The 22,623-nt window shown below is 41.6% G+C and overlaps 1 protein-coding gene across 1 annotated transcript in view; it reads left to right on the forward strand.

The window, feature by feature from the left end:
• CACNA1F (calcium voltage-gated channel subunit alpha1 F) overlaps nt 1–22,623 on the forward strand; it is a 63,102-nt gene that overhangs the window by 28,122 nt on the left and 12,357 nt on the right. The window contains exons 19-40 of the mRNA XM_088138473.1: nt 252–306; nt 1,780–1,837; nt 4,072–4,201; nt 4,966–5,095; nt 5,261–5,320; nt 6,571–6,677; nt 6,848–6,935; nt 7,247–7,354; nt 7,865–7,917; nt 8,942–9,088; nt 10,402–10,603; nt 11,855–12,013; nt 12,813–12,923; nt 14,358–14,441; nt 17,234–17,362; nt 17,559–17,624; nt 18,147–18,238; nt 19,136–19,295; nt 20,288–20,415; nt 21,519–21,615; nt 21,709–21,811; nt 22,511–22,612. Coding sequence (XP_087994599.1) covers nt 252–306; nt 1,780–1,837; nt 4,072–4,201; nt 4,966–5,095; nt 5,261–5,320; nt 6,571–6,677; nt 6,848–6,935; nt 7,247–7,354; nt 7,865–7,917; nt 8,942–9,088; nt 10,402–10,603; nt 11,855–12,013; nt 12,813–12,923; nt 14,358–14,441; nt 17,234–17,362; nt 17,559–17,624; nt 18,147–18,238; nt 19,136–19,295; nt 20,288–20,415; nt 21,519–21,615; nt 21,709–21,811; nt 22,511–22,612 — 2,369 coding nt within the window. The remainder of the gene's footprint in view (nt 1–251; nt 307–1,779; nt 1,838–4,071; nt 4,202–4,965; nt 5,096–5,260; nt 5,321–6,570; nt 6,678–6,847; nt 6,936–7,246; nt 7,355–7,864; nt 7,918–8,941; nt 9,089–10,401; nt 10,604–11,854; nt 12,014–12,812; nt 12,924–14,357; nt 14,442–17,233; nt 17,363–17,558; nt 17,625–18,146; nt 18,239–19,135; nt 19,296–20,287; nt 20,416–21,518; nt 21,616–21,708; nt 21,812–22,510; nt 22,613–22,623) is intronic.

Genomic DNA, 22,623 nt, shown 5'->3' on the forward strand with positions numbered 1-22,623 from the left:
TTGCAGTTTTGATGGTTATAAGCCATCATGTATCCTGCAGTGGAAGGATTCATTTATTTAAGTAGGAGTTTGGGATATATTCCAACTTAAGAAAGCAATAAATACAAAAAGTGTTTAATTAAATGGGTATTGAAGAATGATTAGAAGAATATGATTCCCTAATATATGATAGCAAATGCAAGATAAAGTCTAATGTCTTCCTTTCCTTTCTGTTCTCTCCCCCCACCACTACCTTTCTTGTTGTAATTCAGAGAGATACCAGCAGAGGGGGAGCAAAGCAAAGAGAGAAAGAAGAAAAATGTGAAGGTGAGGTCCAAACACACTGAATGCACAAGCTTCAGTTCTGATCCTATTATTCTGTAATATAACCAAGTTCCCTGAATAGCTTTAGATATCAACAGGTATGTATATATGTTTAACAATTTAATCTCCCTTCCCAATCTGATTCCCTCCAGAAGTGTTGGACTCCAGGCAGGCTAGAAATTATGAGAGACAAGAGTCCAACACATTTTGATGACACCAATGTTAGGTAAGGGTACTTGAGTGCATCTAGTTGGAAACAGAAGCATTGCAACAGGTGCCTTCTCAGATTTTGCTAGTTTCCAAGTGGAGGGAATTCCATAATTATATACCCTTACTTCCAACAAATAGCACATAAGAATTTTTTTGTTGTTGTTAAATGCAAACACAGGGAGAATTCACAGCTCATTTTTAATCCAAACAACACAGTAACCATCTTATTACACCATTTCTTTTTTTATATATAATTTTTATTAAAGATTTCCACATAAGTAAAAGTTAAACATGAAATTATATAGAATGAAATAAGAAAGAAAAAGAGATAAAAGAAAAAAATGGAAAAGACAGTTCAGGTAAAAAAAAAAAAAGTACATAAAGAAGCAACTTCCGATCTTTACAGCAGTTACAAACAAGTGCATTATATCTCTTCCCTCTTTAAAATTGCAACACAGTTCTCTTCCCATATTCACTCCTTTGATTGAATATCACATCCATAAATCACCAATTCATTTTTTTTTCATTTTCAGCAAAAAGTCCATAAGAAGTTTCCAGTCTTTTATAAAAAGTACTTGTTGTCTTATTCCTGATCAAACAGGTCGATTTTGCCTTTTCTGAATGGTTAGCCTATAAAACTAGTGTGGTGATTCCATTTTCAGCTTTAGCATTAGCTTGGATAACTTTCTGTGTGCCTTCTGCAATCCATAATCAGCCTTATTTTTGGCAACATTTCTACCTTTAAACAAAAATCCACCCAACCTTTTTTATTGCACAATAGGGCACACTCAGTCTTCTCTGATATGATGCTATCCAGATACAGTACGTTGGAAAACAACTAATTTTCACAATAAGAACTTGAAGTTGAGAACTAAGCCCTTCCCTGCCTTTATCTCACTACATTCTGTTGCTTCAGCCTCTTTTTTCAGCCTTTCCTTACCCAAATGTCCCATTTCATCTAGAATGTATATCCTCGTCTCCTGCTTTAGATGCAAGCAAAGCACATATGTGAATAAGAAATATGGCTAACCTTAGTATATCTGGCAGCAAGGGGAAGACTTTGCAGGAGAAAAGCATGCTCATTTTTCATTGTTTGTGTCCTTCCACATTTGGTAACAAAAATATAATGCACACTGTTCTCTGCCCAGGTTGTTCTCATGCCCTGCCTTGAACACAACAGGGAATAGTTGGGAAACTTTGGGGATGGGTCTTGCCTTCATTGAAATACATCTCCACATTGGAGCTCCCTGATTTCTTTCTTTACAGGTAGAATGTGATGAGGAAGAGGAGGAGGGCGCTGTAGAGGAAGGCAGTGAAGAAGCAGGTGAGGAAGGAACGCTAGTACTATGAGAGTCATAAAGATTGTGACCCCTAGTACAAGGGTGGGGATTTTGGGGGGTAAGGATTGCATTGTCTTATTGATAGTCTGTTGGGAGCCACGTGGCAGGCAGGTTGCAGCAAGAAGTGGAAAGGGCCACAACTGTAGCCCCCAGAGATATGCATTCTCGTTCTCTCTTCTTTCTTTCTGAAATCTTATTCCCTGTCTCCCAAGCAGAAGAATTCAGGGAAAGGACAGATAGCTCTTGACAAAGACCTGAAGTGACCTTTTGCAAAGGGCTTTTGAAATTAGACTTTGGCCACATCAAATTTCTTCAAGGGCTGCGTGGGATCCTAGGACTGCAGGTTCCTACTTTACTGAAGCAAAGAGCTATTTAGGTTTTCCACAGAGGGAACTTGAAAAAATCTTTAGCCAGGATTAAACTGAGTATAAGACTTACAACTGGCCAGACTACTAATTCTGTTCCTTCTCTTGTGTGTTCTTTTCCACGTAAAACGACTATCAAACAGACATTGGCATCCATTATCTTTCAGTTTCTCTTGGCTATTTAATCCTTACAAATGAAAAGCCACTAATTCCAAACTAAAGGAAGAGGAATGATGTAAGTTGATTATGGATTGCAAATTCATGGACCTTCTTTTTTGCTGTTACTTGGCAAAGTGTTATACATACCAATAGCATCCTAGAATAATAAGGATTTGGAGAGACATGGAAGTTAGGAGGCAGGGGCAGATAGCCATAATTACTCCAACCTTGAACCATGTAATTGTTTCAGATGTCACAATTATAACATATTCATGTCCTTTTCAAAACTTCACAGATGAAGAATGCTTCCTGTAGCACCTCTTTTCTTCCACTAAGGGTCACTACCTGACAGCCTGATGCTTTAGTGCTCTTGTCTGTGCTTTTTATCTGCATGTATACTAACCAAGAATAAAGATGCATCTTTCCTTTCTAAATGTGGAATTTTGCTACTAGAAATCTGGCAGAGGAAACTAAAACATGAAGTGTGGATGCTCTGGATGTGTGTGTGCCCATTAACTATGTTTTGAAAAGCCCCTTTGGAGGCAAAGTAAAAGTAATCTTATTTAGGACAGATAAAATCTGGAAGATAAAAGCTGTCCCTAATAAATATGAACAGTTGAAGTTTTTGTTGCTGAGAACTTTTGTTGTTTCATTGTCTGTTGGCCATTCCAGGAGAAAATCATGTCATTCAAGCAGTGATTACACTTTCGGGTGGATACCTTATGATGCCAGACTAGGAACATAGAGAGGTTATGTCAAACTGGCTTTCCATCCATTTCTGACTGAGCGCAAACTTCTCATACCTCCATAGTCTTGCCACAACTCTCCACCATCCTCTCTTGATATATCCCTCCAGCTTTTACGTTTCAGGCTTCGTTAGTTTCAACTGTTCTGTGTATTCCAGGTAGGAGACTACATGGCAAGAGAGGGCAGGAGAATAAAATCAAGCCACAGTTGTGGTTGCAGAACCTTGGATAGCTGAAGCAGATAACTTGCCTTCTGGCTTGGCTCTTTCCCTCTACTTTATGATAAGCATAAAGCCCTAAAGAGGCAACTGGAATCTTGGTCTTCATTGCTTCTTACTTAGTTGATTAGTCCAATGACTGTCTTGGAAAATAGGGCCTCTGGAAGCGTCAGCATTGCCAGGAGCAGCAGTATACAACTATACAAAATATATAGATAAATAAGCTAAGATTCTTGTATAGAGACTGCTGTCCACTTAGCTCAAGGGCTACAGCTACTGGAGGTCCATTTTTGGGAGATGGTCTCAAGCTAGTTCTAACTTGAGTATTAGTCATACCGGTTAGTCATGACATATCAAAAGGTCTTCTGTTCCTTCCAAGGATTCTGCTCTTTCATCCTTGCTGCCTGTTATGACTGGGACTGCCTTTCTAGAATTTTAACATGAGTCTCTTTCTCTCCATTCTGATCTCATATTTTTCATTAATTCTTTGCATAATTCCTTGGGACTCTTTCTTGTTCAGATGTTTAGCCTAACTGAACCAAACAAACATTGTTACCCCCCCTCCCTACCTGACTACTTCCATCCTTTTAATTACTGCTTCTTCCTGTGTTGCACTTTAAACTATAATCTCTTTGGGGACAGAGGCTTATCTGTTGCTACTCTAATGCACCATGCACATGTCCATCATTATGTAATCAATTACCCAAAACTGCAGTTTCCTTTGCCTTAGGGGAGGAAGAGGAAGAAGATCAGCAGAGCTTGGCAGAGTCCCATCTAGACAAACTGGAAGATACTCCCAAGGAGAAAGTGTTACCAATTCCTGATGGAAGCTCCTTTTTTTGCCTTAGCAAGACAAACCCGTGAGTACACAAAGGGGAAAATGTGGGGAATGTCTTCTGGCTCTATGGGAATGTGACTTCAGCCTGGAAGAATTGTACAGTGAGGTCCAGATTTCCCTCTTCTAGTGTCAGAGCCTGTGGGATTAGGCCTGCAAGTTGTCAGTTAGAAGAACCAGAAAAGGGCACATAATCTTTTTCTAGTCAAAACCCAGTTACTGTGTTAAAGGCAAATCAAGGGCAGTGAACAGCAGATAGGTTGGAGGAAGGGTCTGGATGGCTTTGCTAGTAACCAGTTGCTGACCACTGGTTTTTATCATGATAAAAGTCAGCCAGACCTTTACTAGCTCCACGTCTGGCTGGGCTGATGAGCTACAGTCCCCTTCTTTTTTGCTTTCCCAGGTGGTCCTACTGCACAGCCCAGTTTACTCCAACAGCTTCCCTGTTAGTGCAAGGAAAGGCAGCAAGTTTTTTGCTTCTGATCTAGGTTCACATTCCCTGGCATTTGATATTTCAGGAAATTGCTATACTGTCAACTTATTTTAATGTATATCCCCTTCAGTGGCTTTGCTGTACTCCTTCCCTGATGTCTATCAGGACTGCTTCTGTGGTTCCAGGCTCTTCTCCAAACTTATCATGCATATTCTGCCCCTACTTGAACAAATTCCGTGTGTGTTCTGTCACGATTCCTTTTAGCAGCAGGGCATCACCTCCTAATTTTTTGAATTTGAAACTCAGATCAGTCCTGCCTTATGTTATTAGCTCATTGCCTTCCCTTCTTCCACTAGCCTTCGTGTTGGGTGCCACAAGCTGATCCACCATCACATCTTCACCAATCTCATCCTTGTCTTCATCATTCTTAGCAGCATCTCTTTGGCAGCTGAAGATCCCATCCGGGCACACTCCTTCCGCAACAATGTAAGCCACGACCTGTGTTGCAGAGGAAGGGAAGAAAGGAGGTAGAGGCAAAAAAAAAAAAAGCCGCCTTCTCCTTTGTCCACACACTTTTCTTTCTTTCTTGCTCTGCTCTTTGTTTTTTTTATTTCAGCTTTTTTTTTCTTTCCTTTTTTCCCCCATCCTCAGATTCTGGGCTACTTTGACTATGCCTTCACTTCTATCTTCACTGTCGAGATCTTGCTCAAGGTACTAAAACTGAGTAAGGATATGGGGAATGAAGAAAGGGGAGAGCCTTGCAAGAGGGCCTGCCTATCAACTCAAAAATGAAACATGCATCCCAGAGGCCAAGATGTCAATCAGATAGTCTTATGGATACTAAGACTATGGGGTAGGGAACAGATGAGTGGGTTAAAGAAAACTGCAGAATAAATTGCTAGGAACCATAAAAATGTAAATATAACTGGGGTAGAGAACCTGAACTTCCAAGAGTAAAAACCAAGGCAGCAAAACCTTGCTTCTGTACTAAGTATCCAAATGCTTACCACTTTAACTTGTGTTTAATGTCAATTTTCTAGATACTTTCTAGAACAGTGATAGGCAGAGAATTGTGGTCCATTGGTAAATGCCTGGCTATGGATCACCACTGTCTGTAACAGTTTTTATAAAGAATACTGGACTTAGTAGACTATAACTATCTCAGCACCTTTCCATTCTTAACTCTGAATTGCACCATTTGAGAACTTGAGAATCCCCTCTTGTTTTTAATTGTAATGAATAACTCAGTATTGAAGTCAGCTTACCTCTAGGATAGAATGTACCTGGTATGCCATGAGAGGGGGGCAGAAGTATCAGGAGAGATTAGAGCAGGTTTAAGTATAGGCCACCATCCTTAGACTAAAATACTGTCTTAAGCTGCTGCATTTATAAAGTATGAAAAGTAGAGAGATCTGCATATTTTTTGTATTTTGCTCTGTGTCTGTTGGCCATGGGAAAGAGCTAGGGTTTATACAGGGCACTGAAGCTCATCTGATCTCAGGAATTTCTATTAAGCCACCCCTCTACTTCTGAGAGTTCACTGCTCATACTTTTTAAAGCATATCTTTGCAAGCCTAATTAGGTGTAATCTGGTGGTATCTGTTTTCTTAAAAATATAACTGCAATACCTATGAGATTACATCTGTTTCTATATTCTCTATATATGGGTGTGATGTAGGTCTGTTCTGATGAAATGTTGGCATATATACCATATGTTCAGGGGCAGAGAAAGATATCAACCAGTATGGCCTGAAGAACTAATGGAAATGGCTTTGTGGACCTTGAGGGAGAGGGGATAGACCTGTGCTGACAGTAGCCTCTTGGATATAGCTGATTTGATTTTTGAAGCAGAATCACTTACAACAAAATAACCAGGCATTAATTTCCAAGTTGCTTCATTCTCACCACACCTGTGAGAGGAAGGGAGAGACACCCAGCTGCTTTGACATCTCTGTCCGCAGATGACTGCTTATGGTGCCTTCCTGCACAAGGGCTCATTCTGCCGGAACTGGTTTAATCTCCTAGATCTGCTTGTTGTCAGTGTCTCACTCATCTCTTTTGGCATCCAGTAAGTTGGAAAACGGGACATGCAAAACACCTGGAATAAGTATGCCCCCAGAACCAGAGGGATTATGAGAGAGGAGCATTAAGCTCTGAGCATCCCATCTGAAAAGTGGGCCAAGGTGGTTGGGTGTGGGCCTGTTAGCTCTCATACCACCTTCCCTGCTTCTACCTCAGCTCCAGTGCCATCTCCGTGGTGAAGATCTTGCGGGTACTGAGAGTCCTCCGCCCCCTCCGAGCCATCAACCGAGCCAAAGGACTGAAGGTGAGGACTCATCTAAAGAACAGATGCTGGCTCTGAAGCAATTTTCCAATCTGGTGCTCTCTAGATATAACCATGCTGAGTTGGAAATATGGCCCAATGCAGCTAAAGGTTGCTGGGCTGGGGAAAGCTGCCCTAAAATGCAGAACTGGATAGATCTAATTCTTGATTCACATGTGGGTACAAGTAAGCAGTGAAGAGGTGGGCCCTCCTCTGTCCCACTCCCTCTCTCAGTCTTTCATATGATGTAGGAGGCTGAAAAGTATGTGGTCAACCATCTCTTCCTTTCCCCATGTGCCTCCTTTCCCAAACAGCACGTGGTACAATGTGTGTTTGTAGCAATCCGCACCATTGGGAATATCATGATTGTCACCACCTTGCTGCAGTTCATGTTTGCTTGCATCGGCGTTCAGTTGTTCAAGGTAAGGCATATTTAACATTTCGATGGGGTGGCTCAGGTGGAGTGAGTGTGGAAGATATGTACGTATGCTTGGACTGATCAAGGACATATTGAGTTATGACCATATTCATGGAGCATGTGTGGGTGTGTTTCTCTAGGTTTTACCCTACACTTTTCCAAACACATCACCTTAGCAACAAGTCCTATACCTGATGATGAAAAACAGCTCCTTGATTTATCTGCAATTGCAGATGTCACAAAGAAAAATCTAAGAATCAAGTGAAATAAAAGGAAATACAATAACCAAATGCATAGCTAGTCACATGGGAAACTTAAGCAATTTTTGTAATACATTTCTTAGAACACTTCATTTTAAACGGTCTCTATCTCTGGAGGCTGAACAGCCATGTCAGGGATATATAAAGTATCTCCTTTGAATTTCATCAAGCTCCAAGAGTTTGCTATTTTCCCAGCAAAAATACTTCCCTAGCCTGTGACTGATCGTCCACCATTTTCTTCCTTATATCTTCAGGGCAAATTCTACAGCTGCACAGATGAGGCCAGGCATACCCCAGTTGAGTGCAAGTAAGTATAAAATCTGCTGTAATAACAATAGAAAAGTAAGAGACTGATAAAGAACTCCCTGTAGCATCAGTGTAGTAGCTTTGCAGTGAGATAACTGGGTAGAAAAAGATGCACTTGCTCTGGTTCCTGCCATGTCCCCTTGGCTCCTTCTAGGGCCTTGGCAGACACTACCGATTCCAGCTTCCCAGCTGTGCTGCTGTTTACTACAAGAAGCAGAATGGCAAAAACTCTACTCATGCTTATATTAATGATTGGTCCCCACACGTGGCTGGAATGAGATCAGAGCTAGAAGCTAGAATTTGGGATTAGCGTGACTTAATTGCCAGATAATTACAGGTTCCTTTTGGCTCTATTACATAAATACCTTATTTGTTTGTTTGACCTATATTTAAACTGCTGCTTATTTAAACAAAAAACAAAACAAAGTGGTTTACAGTAGTTATATATACTATGTGTGTGTGTGTGTGTATGTATACATTTATATATATATATATATATATATATATATATATATATATATATAAATAAATAAAAGCAAATTCAATAGATATGAATAATCTCCTATCCGATTGATTCAAAACTGAAAAGCAGGCTTGGAGACAATACCCTGAATAGAAAGCTAGCAGAGGAAAGGTATGACTTTACCTAGTCTTATCTGCATCCTTTCTGTTCTGTATTACTTCCTGTCTTCAAACTGTTTTTCCTTGGAGAGGGGAACAGCTTCAAGATGGTGATTTCTCAACAAGAAGGAAAAGGGTTATAGCAAGTCCTTTGCCCAGTTTTCCCTCAGTCCAACTGGCAGTCTTACTTGTTCCAGAAAAGAAGGAAGCCCATTCATAAGTATCTCTTTCAGTATTCAATTTGGCCCAGACATGATAAAAACTGGAAAGTCAAAGTAATTGTGTATCAGGCATAGAATTACTAGGGTTAAACTAAGCTATGGCATTCAGTCAATCTCAGGTGTAACTATGTCATATTTTTTCTTCTGTCCATTTTCCATTACCTCCCTTCCTCCCAAATCCAGAGGCACTTTCATTGTGTACAAGGATGGAGATGTGGCTCACCCAATGGTGCGTGAACGCATCTGGTACAACAGTGACTTCAACTTTGACAATGTGCTATCGGGCATGATGGCCCTCTTCACTGTCTCCACTTTTGAGGGATGGCCAGCGTGAGTTACTCTGTAGAGGTTGTGCTCAGAGTGTACACTTGATGTTTGCCATCCCCAGATTTATCTTACATTTCTCTCTCTCAACAGCTGTTTAGATATATTCTTGCTTAGTCAGAAGTGTGGTAAGAGAATATGTTCTGCTAGCCACAAAGTGTTGGGTGCTTGGGTTTTTTCTGTCCTGTTCTGCAGGAACAGAGATGGATGTATGATTATAAAAATTCAAAAAAGGATCCACTCCTCTCTTTCTCTCTCTGCCTTTTGAATACTCTCTCACATTTCTAGTGTTTATAAAAATCTTATGTTGGACTAGACCAAGAGAGTGGAAGGGCCCTGTTTGGTCTTATGGTGGTATTCCATGTGTCAAAAAGCAGATAGAGATGAAAAAAGTGATAGAGAGGATTCAAGAATTTAATTGAATTCTGACTGAATTTGATTTAAATCTAATTATTATTAATACGATCGATCTCCCATTGTTGAATTAGATAGAAAGGTAAAAAGCTATATAGTGAATGGGGTAGGTATAAACCAGATTTCCTTTTCTTTTTCTTATCTCATACTTTTAATATATTTGGTTTACTATTTTTATTACCTTTCTGTGTTTTTTATAATGGTACTTATCCCAAAGTGGAATAGCTTGACAGGTATGTATGTAAGCATTTATTTTCCTGAGAACATGAATCCAAAGGAAGTGGGTCATCAGTCAGAAGAGAGCAGTAGGAGTGAAGTGATATTGTTCAGACTTAAAATTAGGTTACAGGACAGGACCTTAACAGAATTTGATGGAATTGCATTGATTCCCTATGTTTCTTGAGCAGATGCTGAGTCAGATGGGGGACATATAATGATATGGAATTTCTGAGCTATACTTTACATCTTACTTATTTGGAACCTTGACTTCTGAAATTCTTGGTTTGAATCTTTTCTGAACAGAGAAAATGCTCACAGTCTCTTGTGGGACTATGGGTATGCTCTCACTGATTGCAGGGCTCAGCCAGCATGATTTGGCCTGACCATTCCCCATGGGTGACAAGGATGATGGCATCGGGTTTCTAATGGCTTCTTCTGGGCGCTGGCAATTTTGACAAGCCGTGGCCCCATTTTGGAGCATTGTATCCACATTAGTTGCCAAATGCTTCCATAAAGAATTACAAGCAGGGAAGAATGGCCATAGCCTTCCCCTGCATCCCCAGTAACTAGTCCTCAGGAGTATTCTTACTGTGGCATTGTTAAAGGTCTTGAAAAACCCATCTCTTTTTCTCCACCCCACTATGCACCCTCTTACACTTTCTTTGCCACCACCTTGCCTACGCCAGGCTCTTGTACAGAGCTATTGATGCTAATGCAGAAAATCAAGGACCCATCTACAATTACCGAGTGGAGATCTCCATCTTCTTCATTGTCTATATCATCATCATTGCCTTCTTCATGATGAATATCTTTGTGGGCTTTGTCATCATCACTTTCCGGGCCCAAGGGGAACAGGAATACAAAAACTGTGAGCTGGACAAGAATCAGGTAGAGTTCCAATATCCCACTCCTTGTATTTGCTTGAAATAACATTTCAGTTTCCTTTTTTGCTTCTCCAAATGAGATTAGCTTAATCCACCTTTCCCCAACTTGATATCTTCAAGATGTGCTGGGACTGCAACTCTAAGAAAGCCACAGTGGCTGAGAATCCTGGACATGGTACAGTTTCACCATATTTAGAATGTCTCAGGTTGGAGAAGACTAGTTTATTCCCACAGTTATTCATTCACCGTAGCGGTCAAGGACTTTGCCACTGAATGTTCCATTTGCCTGCCTTTAATGGGGATCGAGTTACTGCTTTTCCCCTTAGTTTTGCCCTCTGTACTGAGAAGAATGAAATGGTTCTGTTCCAGTTTCTCGCACTGAATAAAGGAATGCAGTTAGAACCAGAGCCCTTTTCATTCCTGAAGTACTGTTTTACCTCTATTTATTAATAGTTGCTCTGACATCACCCCTTAATGAATACAGCCCATTTATTCATCAAGTTTAGAATGCATTCTAATAACACAGATCAGTGCATAGTGTTATAACTGGGGAAAGGGGATGGAGTTTTTTCCATAGTCATCTATGTTTTTTTATTTGTATTTATTGATAGAGATCATACTGTAACCACAGCAAATTGAGAAAAGTGGCAGTGAGCCATTGTGGGTTCCTTTTACAAAAAAGGCAGAACATGGGGAAAAAACACTATAGTTTAGCTCTTGCTATTTTTGAAAACAATAGATCATTCTTTTTGCAAGAACTTTTTGGTATGAGGTCTGAACAATGTCTTTTATTTCTGTTTCCCTTGAGTTGCTTATAAGTATAACTGGGCCACTTAGTAATAACTTCATATCCAACCAACACCTATCGAGCATTAACCCCTCTCATGACAGAATACAGGACAGGAAGGGTGCAGGATATTGGGATTTGAACGAGGAGTTTTGTCAGTGGGTGAACAGAGGGAAATGGGGTCAGGAATTTAAGGCAAAGGGATTTTGAAGCCCCGTATTTATAAGATGGGTCATTTCATCCCTTGAGGCCTATTCCAGCACTGGTGGAATATGACACATGCCAGCCTTCTTGATGTGTGTTGGGGCTTTGGTTTACAAAATTAGGAAACGCTGCTCTGTGTTGTGAATACTGCTGCAGCTAGCATCTCTGGGTGTTGCTGAAGAAATGTGCAGGTCAGGATAATTTTTTTCTCTCTCTCTTTTTTCCCCACTCAGCTGAATTGCTTCCTTTTTTCTTTTCCCATAGCGGCAGTGTGTGGAATATGCCTTGAAGGCTCGACCCTTGCAGCGCTATATTCCAAAGAACAAGTATCAGTACAAATTCTGGTACATGGTCAACTCCACTTGTTTTGAATACATCATGTTTGTCCTCATCATGCTCAACACTATTGCTCTGGCTGTACAGGTGAGAAGCAGAATTTGCAGTGCCACTGATCAAAAGGCACTGCACAGCTACTTCCTGCTTAAGGGAAGAAAAGATAGAAATGATGGGAACGGATATGTGGGTTACCAATCCACCTTTATAAAATCTATGAACAAGGCAGGTCAATTGTGTGAAGCAATGGAAGAACCCATTGCTTATAGGAAAGAGTTGGTGTGTGAAATTTTGGAATGAAAATGGGCGGTCACAAATAGAGAAAATGGGATCCAAGTGCATGCAGGAAAGTGGAGCATGAATGCCACAAGTGCTAGAACTAATAAGATGAGTAGGAAAACTTGTTTTTAATAAGGTGAATAGACAAACACATTTTTTTTAAATAAACATGTAAAATGTCTTCAGGATTTGGGGCCTCAGTGGTGAATGTAATGAACTGGTAAACTCTGGCAAAATTCAGTCCAGTCCATGTGAAGAAAGCAGAGATGCTGGAGGTGGCACAGAAGTTGGGGTGCAGCTGCAGAGCAGGAAAGTAGGTGACAAAGATAAGCCATGGCATAATTTGCACAAAACTATATGTGCAGAGTGCGGTGTCCTGGCATATTGGCCATGTTCATCCAAAGGAACACCAGTGGAAAGGGACTCTTGTTGCTATCCAGTCCATGCATGGCTGCAGAACAAGAAGGAAAGCCCAAAAGAACCCAGGAAAGTTGACATTTTGAGCACAACATTAAGTCTTCTTAAAAGGAGATTCTCAACAAATCCCACTCTGAATCACCAAGATCCCCAAGATTCTCCTGTATTATTCATGCCTTATCTCTTCTTCCAGCACTATGAACAGTCAGAGCCCTTTAATTACGTGATGGATCTGCTCAATATGGTGTTCACAGGCCTCTTCACTGTTGAAATGTTGCTGAAGATTATTGCCTTCAAGCCCAAGGTTTGGGAGTTTTGCAAAAGTAATACATAGGAGACTCTTATCTCTGTTCTTACTCTAGAACCTGCAGTAGTGAATCATGACACTCTGCTCAGCACCAAGTTATCACTATAGGTTGTCCTCGACCTACGACCATTCATTTGATGAATGTTCGAAGTTACAATGGAGCTGAAAAAAGTGATTTAGTACTGGTCCTCGCACTTATAACCATCTCAGTGTCCCCACGGTCACATGATCAAAATTTGGGTGCTTGGCAACCAGCATGTATTTATGACAGTTGCAGCGTCCCAGAGTTATGTGATCTCCATTTGCAATCTTCCCATGGAGCTTCCGACAAGCAAAGTCAACAAGGAAGTCACTTAACTATCATGTGATTTGCTTAACAACTGCGGCAAAAAAGGTCATAAAATTGGGCATGGCTCACTTAACAACTGTATTGGTTAGTGACAGAAGTTCTGGCCCCAGTTGTGGTCGTAAGTTGAGGACTACCTATATTATGTGTTGAAGGATTTTCACTAGGCTTAGAAGCAGTTCTTGTCTCAATCTTCTGTATCATCTATAACAATGTATTCTAACAGAGTGCTTATTCCAGATGGTACAATGCATTCAGTCCAAGAACTTTCTCACATTCCTTCTGGTATGCTCAGTTACTGCTGTAATGTGAGAAGGGAGGCAAGGTCATTTGCCCAGCTTTCAGGTTCTGGTAAATGTATGGCTTTGTCAATCTCTAGAGCTCGCCTTTTTTAAACCTTGCATGTGAAAATGCCTTTGGTGGACATCTTTTTTGGGGATTTAGGATGTCCTTAGGGATAGCCATACATCTTTGCATTAAATTCTGAAGCGTTTAATATTGTAGCACAGGAGTCTGCTCACAACACACACTTTCTGTACTTTAAGATCACACTTTCAAGAGAAGAGTGGGGGGCTGAAAGAATGTGTGATTCATGCATTTTGATTTTTAGGCCAACCCATACCAACAACTCAGGTTGGTTAATAAAACTGAATAATATATTCTGCCTTTGCCTTCCCCCACCTCTCAGTATTGAGCCCCAAAGGACCCAATGGAGGTGATGTCCAGCTTGGATTTTGTTAAAGATGGTAAAGAGTTTTAGGAAAGGGAGGGGCGTGTTTCCTCATTGTGTGCCCTTTCTGGTTAAATCAGCAGCATGAATAATAATCTGAAGTAGGGTTATCACAGATGTGAGAAATCTTAAGAAAGCAGAGGCTCTGAAGAGTGGGCTTCAATTACGGAGATGTTTATAACCCAAAACCCTACCTTGAATTTTGCCCAGGGGAAAGCAGGGGGCCATCCATTCTTATTAGGAAAGACCCCGTGCTGTTTTGCTCAGCTAGATAGGGTAGACTTGGGTGGGTCAGTGGGTGTAAAACTAGCTCTGACTGGCTTTTTCTGGGGCTTTCTCTGTTGTTCTCTTGCAGCACTACTTCGTTGATGCATGGAATACCTTTGATGCTCTGATTGTGGTTGGGAGTGTAGTAGACATTGCTGTTACTGAAATCAATGTGAGTGATCCCCAGTATATATCTGTCCCATAAAAACTACCTGAGCAATGATTAAGTTCATCTGCAGAAAAGCTGTTGAAAGAGGCAGAATATGTCATAATGCATGCTCTTTCTCTCTCTCTCTCTCTCTCTCTCTCTCTCTCCCCCTCCCTCCCTCCCTCCCTCCCTCCCTTGAATTTATATAGCCGCCCATCTCACTTGCCTGTGACTCTGGGTGGCATACACAATTAAAACAAAAACTAAACAATCAACATAATTCATTCATTAAAATCAATTAAAAACAATTTAAAAACTATAATAAAAAAAAACAAGGAAGAATGCAGGGAAGAATGTATAATAAAGTTATACCAGCCATTTAACAGGCTCCACACTTTCATGGGATCCCCAGGCCCAATGGCAAAACCAAATTTTGAGGGCCATCAGGAAGGTGAACAGGGTTGGGGCCAATCTCATTTTGGGGGAAATGATGTTCCAAAGGCAGATGCCACAGCAGAAAAGGCTCTCTTCCTGGGTCTCGCCAAACAAAGCTCCTTGGCTGACGGGACCCGCAACATGCCCCTCCTGCCAAACATGATGGGATGGGAGGATGTAATTGGGGAGAGGCGGTCTGTCAAATAACCTAGTCCCATGCCATGTAGCGCTTTAAAGGTCATCTCCAGCACCTTGGATTGGACCCAGAAGCAAACTGGTAACCAATGCAGCTTGTAGAGCAGAGGTGTAACATGTGCTGTTCTTGGGGCACACCTAATTGCCTGCACCACTGCATTTTGCACCAGCTGAAGCTTACAGATATTCTTCAAGGGCAGTCCCATGTAGAGTGCTTATTTACTGAAAGGACTAAACACTTGATACTTTTTTCCTGACATTATAATTCAGACATAGCTCATCTGCCACCACAAAGGCTAGGAACTTACTTTTATTTATTTGCTATTTTATTTGTTAGATGCATATTCTAACAAATTCTTTTCTCTAGGAGCTTAACAAAACTTACATGGGTCTCCCTTCCTTTCCCCTTATTCCCCAGCCAATCAACAGTTCTCTCTCACTACCCAATCCTGTGAGTACCAAGAGAGAATGACTGGCCAAAGTTAGCTATTGAATTTTCATGGCTGAGAATAGATTTGAACCTATCAACAAACAAACAAAAATCAACATTCAGTGCTTCTATTTCATGTTTTATTATCGTTGTTCTTTATGCAAGAAATGAATCAATCTTTGGGGTATGTAACATGCTCCAGAGTTCTCTCATCTTCTGAATTTGTCTTTTATTTACTCATCTCTGGATTTCATCCTGCTATTTCTTTTTTCTTCCATATATTATCTGACTTCCTGCTTTCATGCACTAGATATTATGAGCCATGAAACTGGCTTGACCTCCCTCCCTCCACCATATTTTCAATCATGGCTGTGATTCTTGCCATCCAATAGAAAGGAGGCTATAGTATGAGAGCATGACACATGCATCAGAAAAGTTGAGGCATGGACTATAGAAAGGATGACTATGACAAATCCACAAGGGAGACAAGGTAGTGTTGTGGTTAGAGTGGCAGATTACAGTGAGGAAGGCCTAGGTTCAAATCTCCACTCAGTTCACAGGGTCATTCTTGCCTTTTTTTCAAGGGTTGTTGTGAGGATGTAAAGAGGATAAGATCTTGTTCTAAGCTCCTTGGAGGAAAAGTGGTATAAAATAACTGTACGCCAGGGTTGTAAGGATGAAGCAGTCCTGTGGTAAAATATGAAGGTATAAATGTTGATGTGACAAGCCTCACTATCATAGCGATTGTAAACTATAAACTTTAAATTCAGGCAGAGATGGGCAGGTAGTACATATCAAACTGTGTGCCCAGTTGTAAATATCCTTATGGGGGGCAGTAGATGTAAAATAAACAAATGAGCATATGCTTGGTACAGCAGCCATTCCCAGCCACTGTCCTGGCAACCTTGTGCCTTTTGATGTGAAACTCCCATTGTGATCACTCTGGCTGAGGATTCCAAATGGGCCAAATTGAAGAAAAGTGGTGGAGGGCATGGGAATGCGAGATGCTGTTGGGCAAAGATAGCCAAAAGAATAGCATGGGAGTATCGCCTTGGTGTTGCATAATACATGCAATGGTATTGTTTTTTAGGTTGGTCTTGAATAATGGCAGTGTGGCTTCCCTGGCACCATTGTCTCCACTTACATCTAGGGACTTTATTTCATCTTTTATCTTTCTTGTTTCTGGAACCAGCAGGCTTTGCTGCAGATGGATGCAGGAAAAAGGAAAGTAGCACAGTTGCCTAGCAACTGCACAGCTCAGTTCTGCTAATCCTGGACCAGAGAAATGTCTGGGCTAGGAGCAGAACAGGCAGCTGTGCAGACAGGGGAAGTCATAGCTGTACCCAAGATATTGGGCTGCTGAGGCTTCCCTGGAGGTAAATGCTGATGGCTGGGGAAATGGAGCTTACTTCTCATCATGTATTTGCAGATATGCAAATACGTTTGTCTGACCAAGTGCATATATTAACTATGATAACTAAATGGGAGCATCATGTACTGTACAGTGGCAGCGTTGTATCTCTAAACACTAAATGTTTGGAGCAGAATACAGGAGAAGGCCATTGCATCCAGTTCTAACTTGTAAACTGCCACGGCTGCTGCTCCCAGCTGAAAGCCGATTGCAGGGCTACATAGATTCAGCAGGGTAGTGGGGTAGATTTCGTATCTCTGCCCTATGTCATGCATATACATGTGTTTCTATTATGGGGCTATTTGTTGTACCCTCTTGCTGACCCCATTCCACCCGCCTCCACAGAGCTCAGAGGACAGTTCCCGTATCTCCATCACCTTCTTCCGCCTTTTCCGTGTCATGCGCCTGGTCAAGCTGCTCAGCAAAGGCGAGGGTATCCGTACCCTCCTCTGGACCTTCATCAAATCTTTCCAGGTCAGAAGGGGAATGATGAGAAAATAACTGTTGCCTTAAATCTGACACTTAAAATCATTGGGTACCTTGTTCTGGCAGGATAGGGAGAGAAGAACATGCTTGGGGAATGTGCTAACAGGAGCAGGAAACAGGAGGATCTGGACCTAGCTGCAGACTTATTCCTCCAAATTCACCACCATTTTTTTCTCCCATCCAGGCTTTGCCATATGTGGCCCTCCTCATTGCCATGATTTTCTTTATCTATGCAGTCATTGGCATGCAGGTGAGCAGAGAAATTTCCTCGCTGCCTTTCTTCTTGCAAATGGATCTTGGCACCAACCTGAGTGACTTGTAGGCTTTTCATGGGGGCAGGGGCTAGAACTCTGCACCCTTGTGCAAGGCCCTGTGTATTATCAGAACTGAAACATTTGATTCTTTCATTTGTGCAAAGCAATGATGTTCATGCAACAGATATTTTTATATGTGTAGATTATTCCAGCCACTACCACCTATGTTTCCGTAGTGTGCAGATTAAATGCATGATCTCCCCAAGAAACATTTACTGCCATCTATAGCAGGGCTTGGATCAAACAAGTAGGAGCCAGAAAGTCACCTCTTGCTGCATTCTAGCAACAGCATCCAGATGCATTTCTAGCAGCATGGCCAAAATATCGTTTTTATTCTCTGCTCCTAATACAGATTGGAAGGAAAGCAGAATTATTTGCACCCAGAAATATTTTGCATTAAAGCAAATCTATTTATTGTATCTTGTCATGACCCTGAAAGTGGCTTCCTTGCTTTTCAGACCTTTGGCAAAATAGCCATGCAAGATAATACAGCCATCAATCGCAACAATAATTTCCAGACCTTTCCACAGGCTGTGTTGCTGCTTTTCAGGTATCTCTCTTCCTCCTCCTTCTCACATTCCTTCTTCCATCCGGGAGAAGATAAGCACATGGCTTTTTTCTCCTTTCAGAAGGGCTGCCGGAGTCTCTTTATGACTCCATAGGATTCACTGGGCTGACCTCTAAATTCACAAATTATGGCTACACACAATAAGAGAAGAACTCCCAGCTGAGTGTTTGGCCTGATTCAGGTTTATAATAAATCAGAAATAAAAGCAAGATTTTAGTCTTTGGAAGCAGGGATGGAGAATGGACATCAAAGCACAGGATGCTGAACTTACTTTGTCCCAATAGGCTATTTTTTCTCCCTTTAATACCACAAAAATGACAGCAGTTATGTGGGGAGCACAAGTTGAATAGGCACAAAAGGAACTTTTCAAACATACAAATAAGTACCAGGAATGTAGCTGTGCTTCATTCAATGTGTACAATCAGTGAGTTAACCAAAACATACAGGGCTTCTAAGCAGTAATCATAGAGGATCTCTAACAGGAGTCTGTATTAAATCTGTGCATCTGTTTCCCTCCTATCTTCCTAAAATGTAATAAAAAATAAACTCCATCAGTATCAGCTGGATTGCTCCTGATGGACACATCCATTGCCAATTGAAGGGAGGAGCTTGCCATTGCCTTCCAGGCTAACTTCCAGCCCTGGGATTTCCTAGTTGTCTCCTATCCAAGTTCTAATGAAATCTGACTCTGTTTGGTGTTCTTTTCAGCATGGCTAAGTCAGCTATGTGCTTCCACCTTCTGTGCCTCCTAAATGGCCCCCCAGCCAAATTTAAAGAGGGCTATTTTTGCCTGCTCTCTCTCCATCCTTTCTCCCATTCTCTCAGTTCTAAGCTCTGGTGGATACATTCAGCCTGTTCTTTCTCATCTTGTCCCTCCAGGTGTGCCACGGGGGAAGCCTGGCAGGAGATCATGCTGGCCAGCTTGCCCGGCAAGCGCTGTGACCCTGAGTCTGATTTTGAGCCTGGGGAGGAATTCACTTGTGGTAGCAACTTTGCCATTGTCTATTTCATCAGCTTCTTCATGCTGTGTGCCTTCCTGGTGAGTTCCTGACATAGAGTACGCTCTGCTCTTCCCAGTCAGCAGCTGGGTCCTAGACCCATTCTGCAGAGCCAAGATCCAGCTCATTATAACTACCACACTAAAACATTGATTCCCACCATGCATGGCAGCTCTGAGGCACTGGTTGTGCTGCCTGAAAATAGACCTAACTCAGAGAACATATGTGTCATCTTTGAAGTAGTTTCTGCAATTGGAAGCAAATGAACAGCTGGGAGCTGGGGGGGGTGCTGCTTAACAATCTCCATTCCTGCCTTTTATCTCTTTAAAATTGCTCTTCTCCCTCTAGCTGCTGTTTCATCTCTGTTGCACAGAGAGTACCTTGTAATGTGCTTCTCTACTTAGCCACGGCAGGGGCAACAGCAACAGCACTGTTTAGCTTCAGGTGATGCTCTTGCATTGTTACTGAAGCTCAGACCAATGATCTGTGTGTGGTTTAACCCATTTCCTTTCTCCACCGCCTCCAGTAGTGCCTGGGCCAGGTTTAATTGCTAAAATGAGGAGGATTGATGCTCATGAACATTCCCTGATTAAAAAAAACCCTATTCTAAATATGCGGCAAACTATCCCTGTTGAGAAGAAATGGGCATTGGGCACGCAGCGTTCCCTAACTAAATGTCTTTCAATCAAATGTAATACAGTGGAATATAGCTCCTCTCATCCCCAGCCAAAGGGGAAGCAAAGTAGAGTTCAGAATACTGAAAGACACCCCATTGATGACAACTGTTCCAAGGCACTCTTTGTGTTGTATGGCTGAGCACATTCCAGGCCTAAACCAAAGCAATGGCCCTCAGAAAGAGCTGCTGATGACCCTCACCAAGGCCTTCTGGCATCCTTTCCTTTTCTTCAACTTTGGCTGCAGTTTTATGCATGTTTGCCGGGCCCAACAGGACTTATTTCTAAATAACTTTCATAAGATCAGGCTGCTTGCCTCTGATTTTTTGCTCTCACTGTCTCGTGATCTTGCCTGTTAGATCATTAACCTCTTTGTTGCTGTCATCATGGACAATTTTGATTATCTCACCCGGGACTGGTCCATTCTGGGTCCCCACCACCTCGATGAGTTCAAGAGGATCTGGTCAGAATATGATCCAGTTGCCAAGTAAGAAACACAACTCCATTTACTGTAATAATTTCAGTAAGTGCTACTGGAAATAGTAGCAGTATCTTCCAGAATTTTCCATCATGGGCAATAAGGAGAAATCTTTAACTTCTCTTAAACTGCACAAGTCCAGTGCTATCCTGCTCAGCTTCTACTGTTCTACTTTTGCTAGAGGCAATAGAGCAATATTACTTTAACTTTCAGTAGCTTTGATGCATGCCACAAAAGGTATTTTAGGTTATATACTGAGTTAATATTTAGAAAGTGAAACGTGAATGCTAGTCTTGCCTGAGGAACAGGTATTATTCCTAGATCATGATTTTACCTTCTAAGGGTCTTTCCCCACTGCTGAATTAAAGGGCTCTCCATCCACCTGGAACTGGCAGAGACCTGCATTAGCCTGACATTGGGTATCCCAGCTGCTGACCTCTCCTGCCTCTATTTCTTTCGAGTCAGTTGATTTCTCTCCAGGATGCTAAATGACAAAGCCTAACGGATTTTACACACCTTGAGGATACCTTTGGATGGTTTCTAACTAAGGAGAGAAATGTCACTTAACACTTGTACAGCTGAGGATGACTAAGTCTGTCTCACTCATGGACTTCAGACAAGATAATGGCAACATCACTGGGACAAGGCAAAAAAAGATGTGCCTAGCACATGTCTATATCAGGGTTAGAAACAAGACGGGAAAGGCCCTAAGTGTGTTTTCCTAGTAGTGGCACTGTCCATTTCCTGCATCTTTCTGATTTAAAATGTTCTTTGAAATGTGTTTAGCGTGATTATTCCTTTCTATGCTGCTTTTTGATTAACATTTGAATTAATAGGCTCGCAGTTTAAATCTACATTTACTTTTTAAATTCTGTTCCCTTATAATGCTTGGCTTTTCACGGGCTTAATGCATGTGAAAACATAATTTATGATCATGCAGATTAGTTTAGATTACCTGCAGCCTATAAATGATAAGATTATAGATGTGTTGAACTTCGTTTCACATTTTCCCAATCCAACTTGGGAACTGGAGTTGATGAGGAGAAGAGTTCAACGCAACTGAAGGAGATCAGATGGAGGAAGGCTTAATTAAATAAAGTTTGCTCTTCCAGAGGTTACATAAAGCATCTTGATGTGGTGACCCTATTGCGCCGGATACAGCCACCTCTGGGTTTTGGGAAGCTCTGTCCCCACCGAGTAGCCTGCAAAGTAAGTCAACAGAATCAGGTTCATGTACATTATAGTGAGAGCTAACAGGGAGGAGGCAACAAGGATCCTTGATTTAATTTGCCTGTCTTTTAGAGGCTGGTGGCCATGAACATGCCATTGAACTCAGATGGAACTGTCACTTTCAATGCCACCCTCTTTGCTCTGGTGCGTACATCACTGAAGATCAAGACAGAAGGTAAAGCACAAGGAAGTTCTCATGGTGGTTGTCCTAATTTGATGCAGAGAAGCATCTTGCACATGAACAGACTCCTGTTTTCAGGCTCTGGGGAAAGGATTTAGCTTCCACAAATCCTTTCCCCAGTTCTCATCCACAGCTCCTTCTATATCCTACAAGCACCCTTATCCCACATGATTAGCACAAAGTCCCCTCCCTTCTATCCTGCTTTTCTCTCCTGCTTGCATTTTGCTGGAGTAGTGGAAGAAAAGAAATCAGAAGAATCCATGGTACTATAAAATAATAGAGCTGCTTTTTCAGCTTGTAGCCCTTGAAATCATATATTCTAAGGCTGTCCTAACATGAAAAATAAGATTCATTCCCAAGAGCCAGCCTTCCTGTTTGACTAAAACAAAGGATAGTGACAGTGATACTTTTCAGGCTTTATGCCTGCCATTTAAGCTGGTTTCCTCCAGATGGGTTGGACTACAACTGCAATGCATCTGTAGGTTATAAGGTTGGGAAGGCTGCTATAGATCATAAATGTTAACCAGAAATCTTTGCTTTCTTCCCCATTTTCCTTGTCCGCTTCCCCCCGCCCCATTTGACTGTATTTCCACTATTCATTTCTCTTCGTTCCAAAGACAACTTAAGGAGTGGTTTTGGATAGTCCTAGTACAGGAACCTGGGATAAAGCCTCACTCTCCCCCTCTCTTGTAGGAGACCTGGATATGGCCAATAAGGAACTCCGCTCTGTCATCAAAAAGATCTGGAAGCGGACCAAGCCCAAGTTACTGGATGAGGTGCTACCCCTTGCAGAAGGTTAGTGTCTC

Source organism: Python bivittatus, unplaced genomic scaffold, assembly GCF_059951505.1.
Source record: "Python bivittatus isolate LINGU-HERP-01145 unplaced genomic scaffold, Pbiv_v1 ctg000220_np1212, whole genome shotgun sequence".
NCBI lineage: Eukaryota > Metazoa > Chordata > Lepidosauria > Squamata > Pythonidae > Python > Python bivittatus.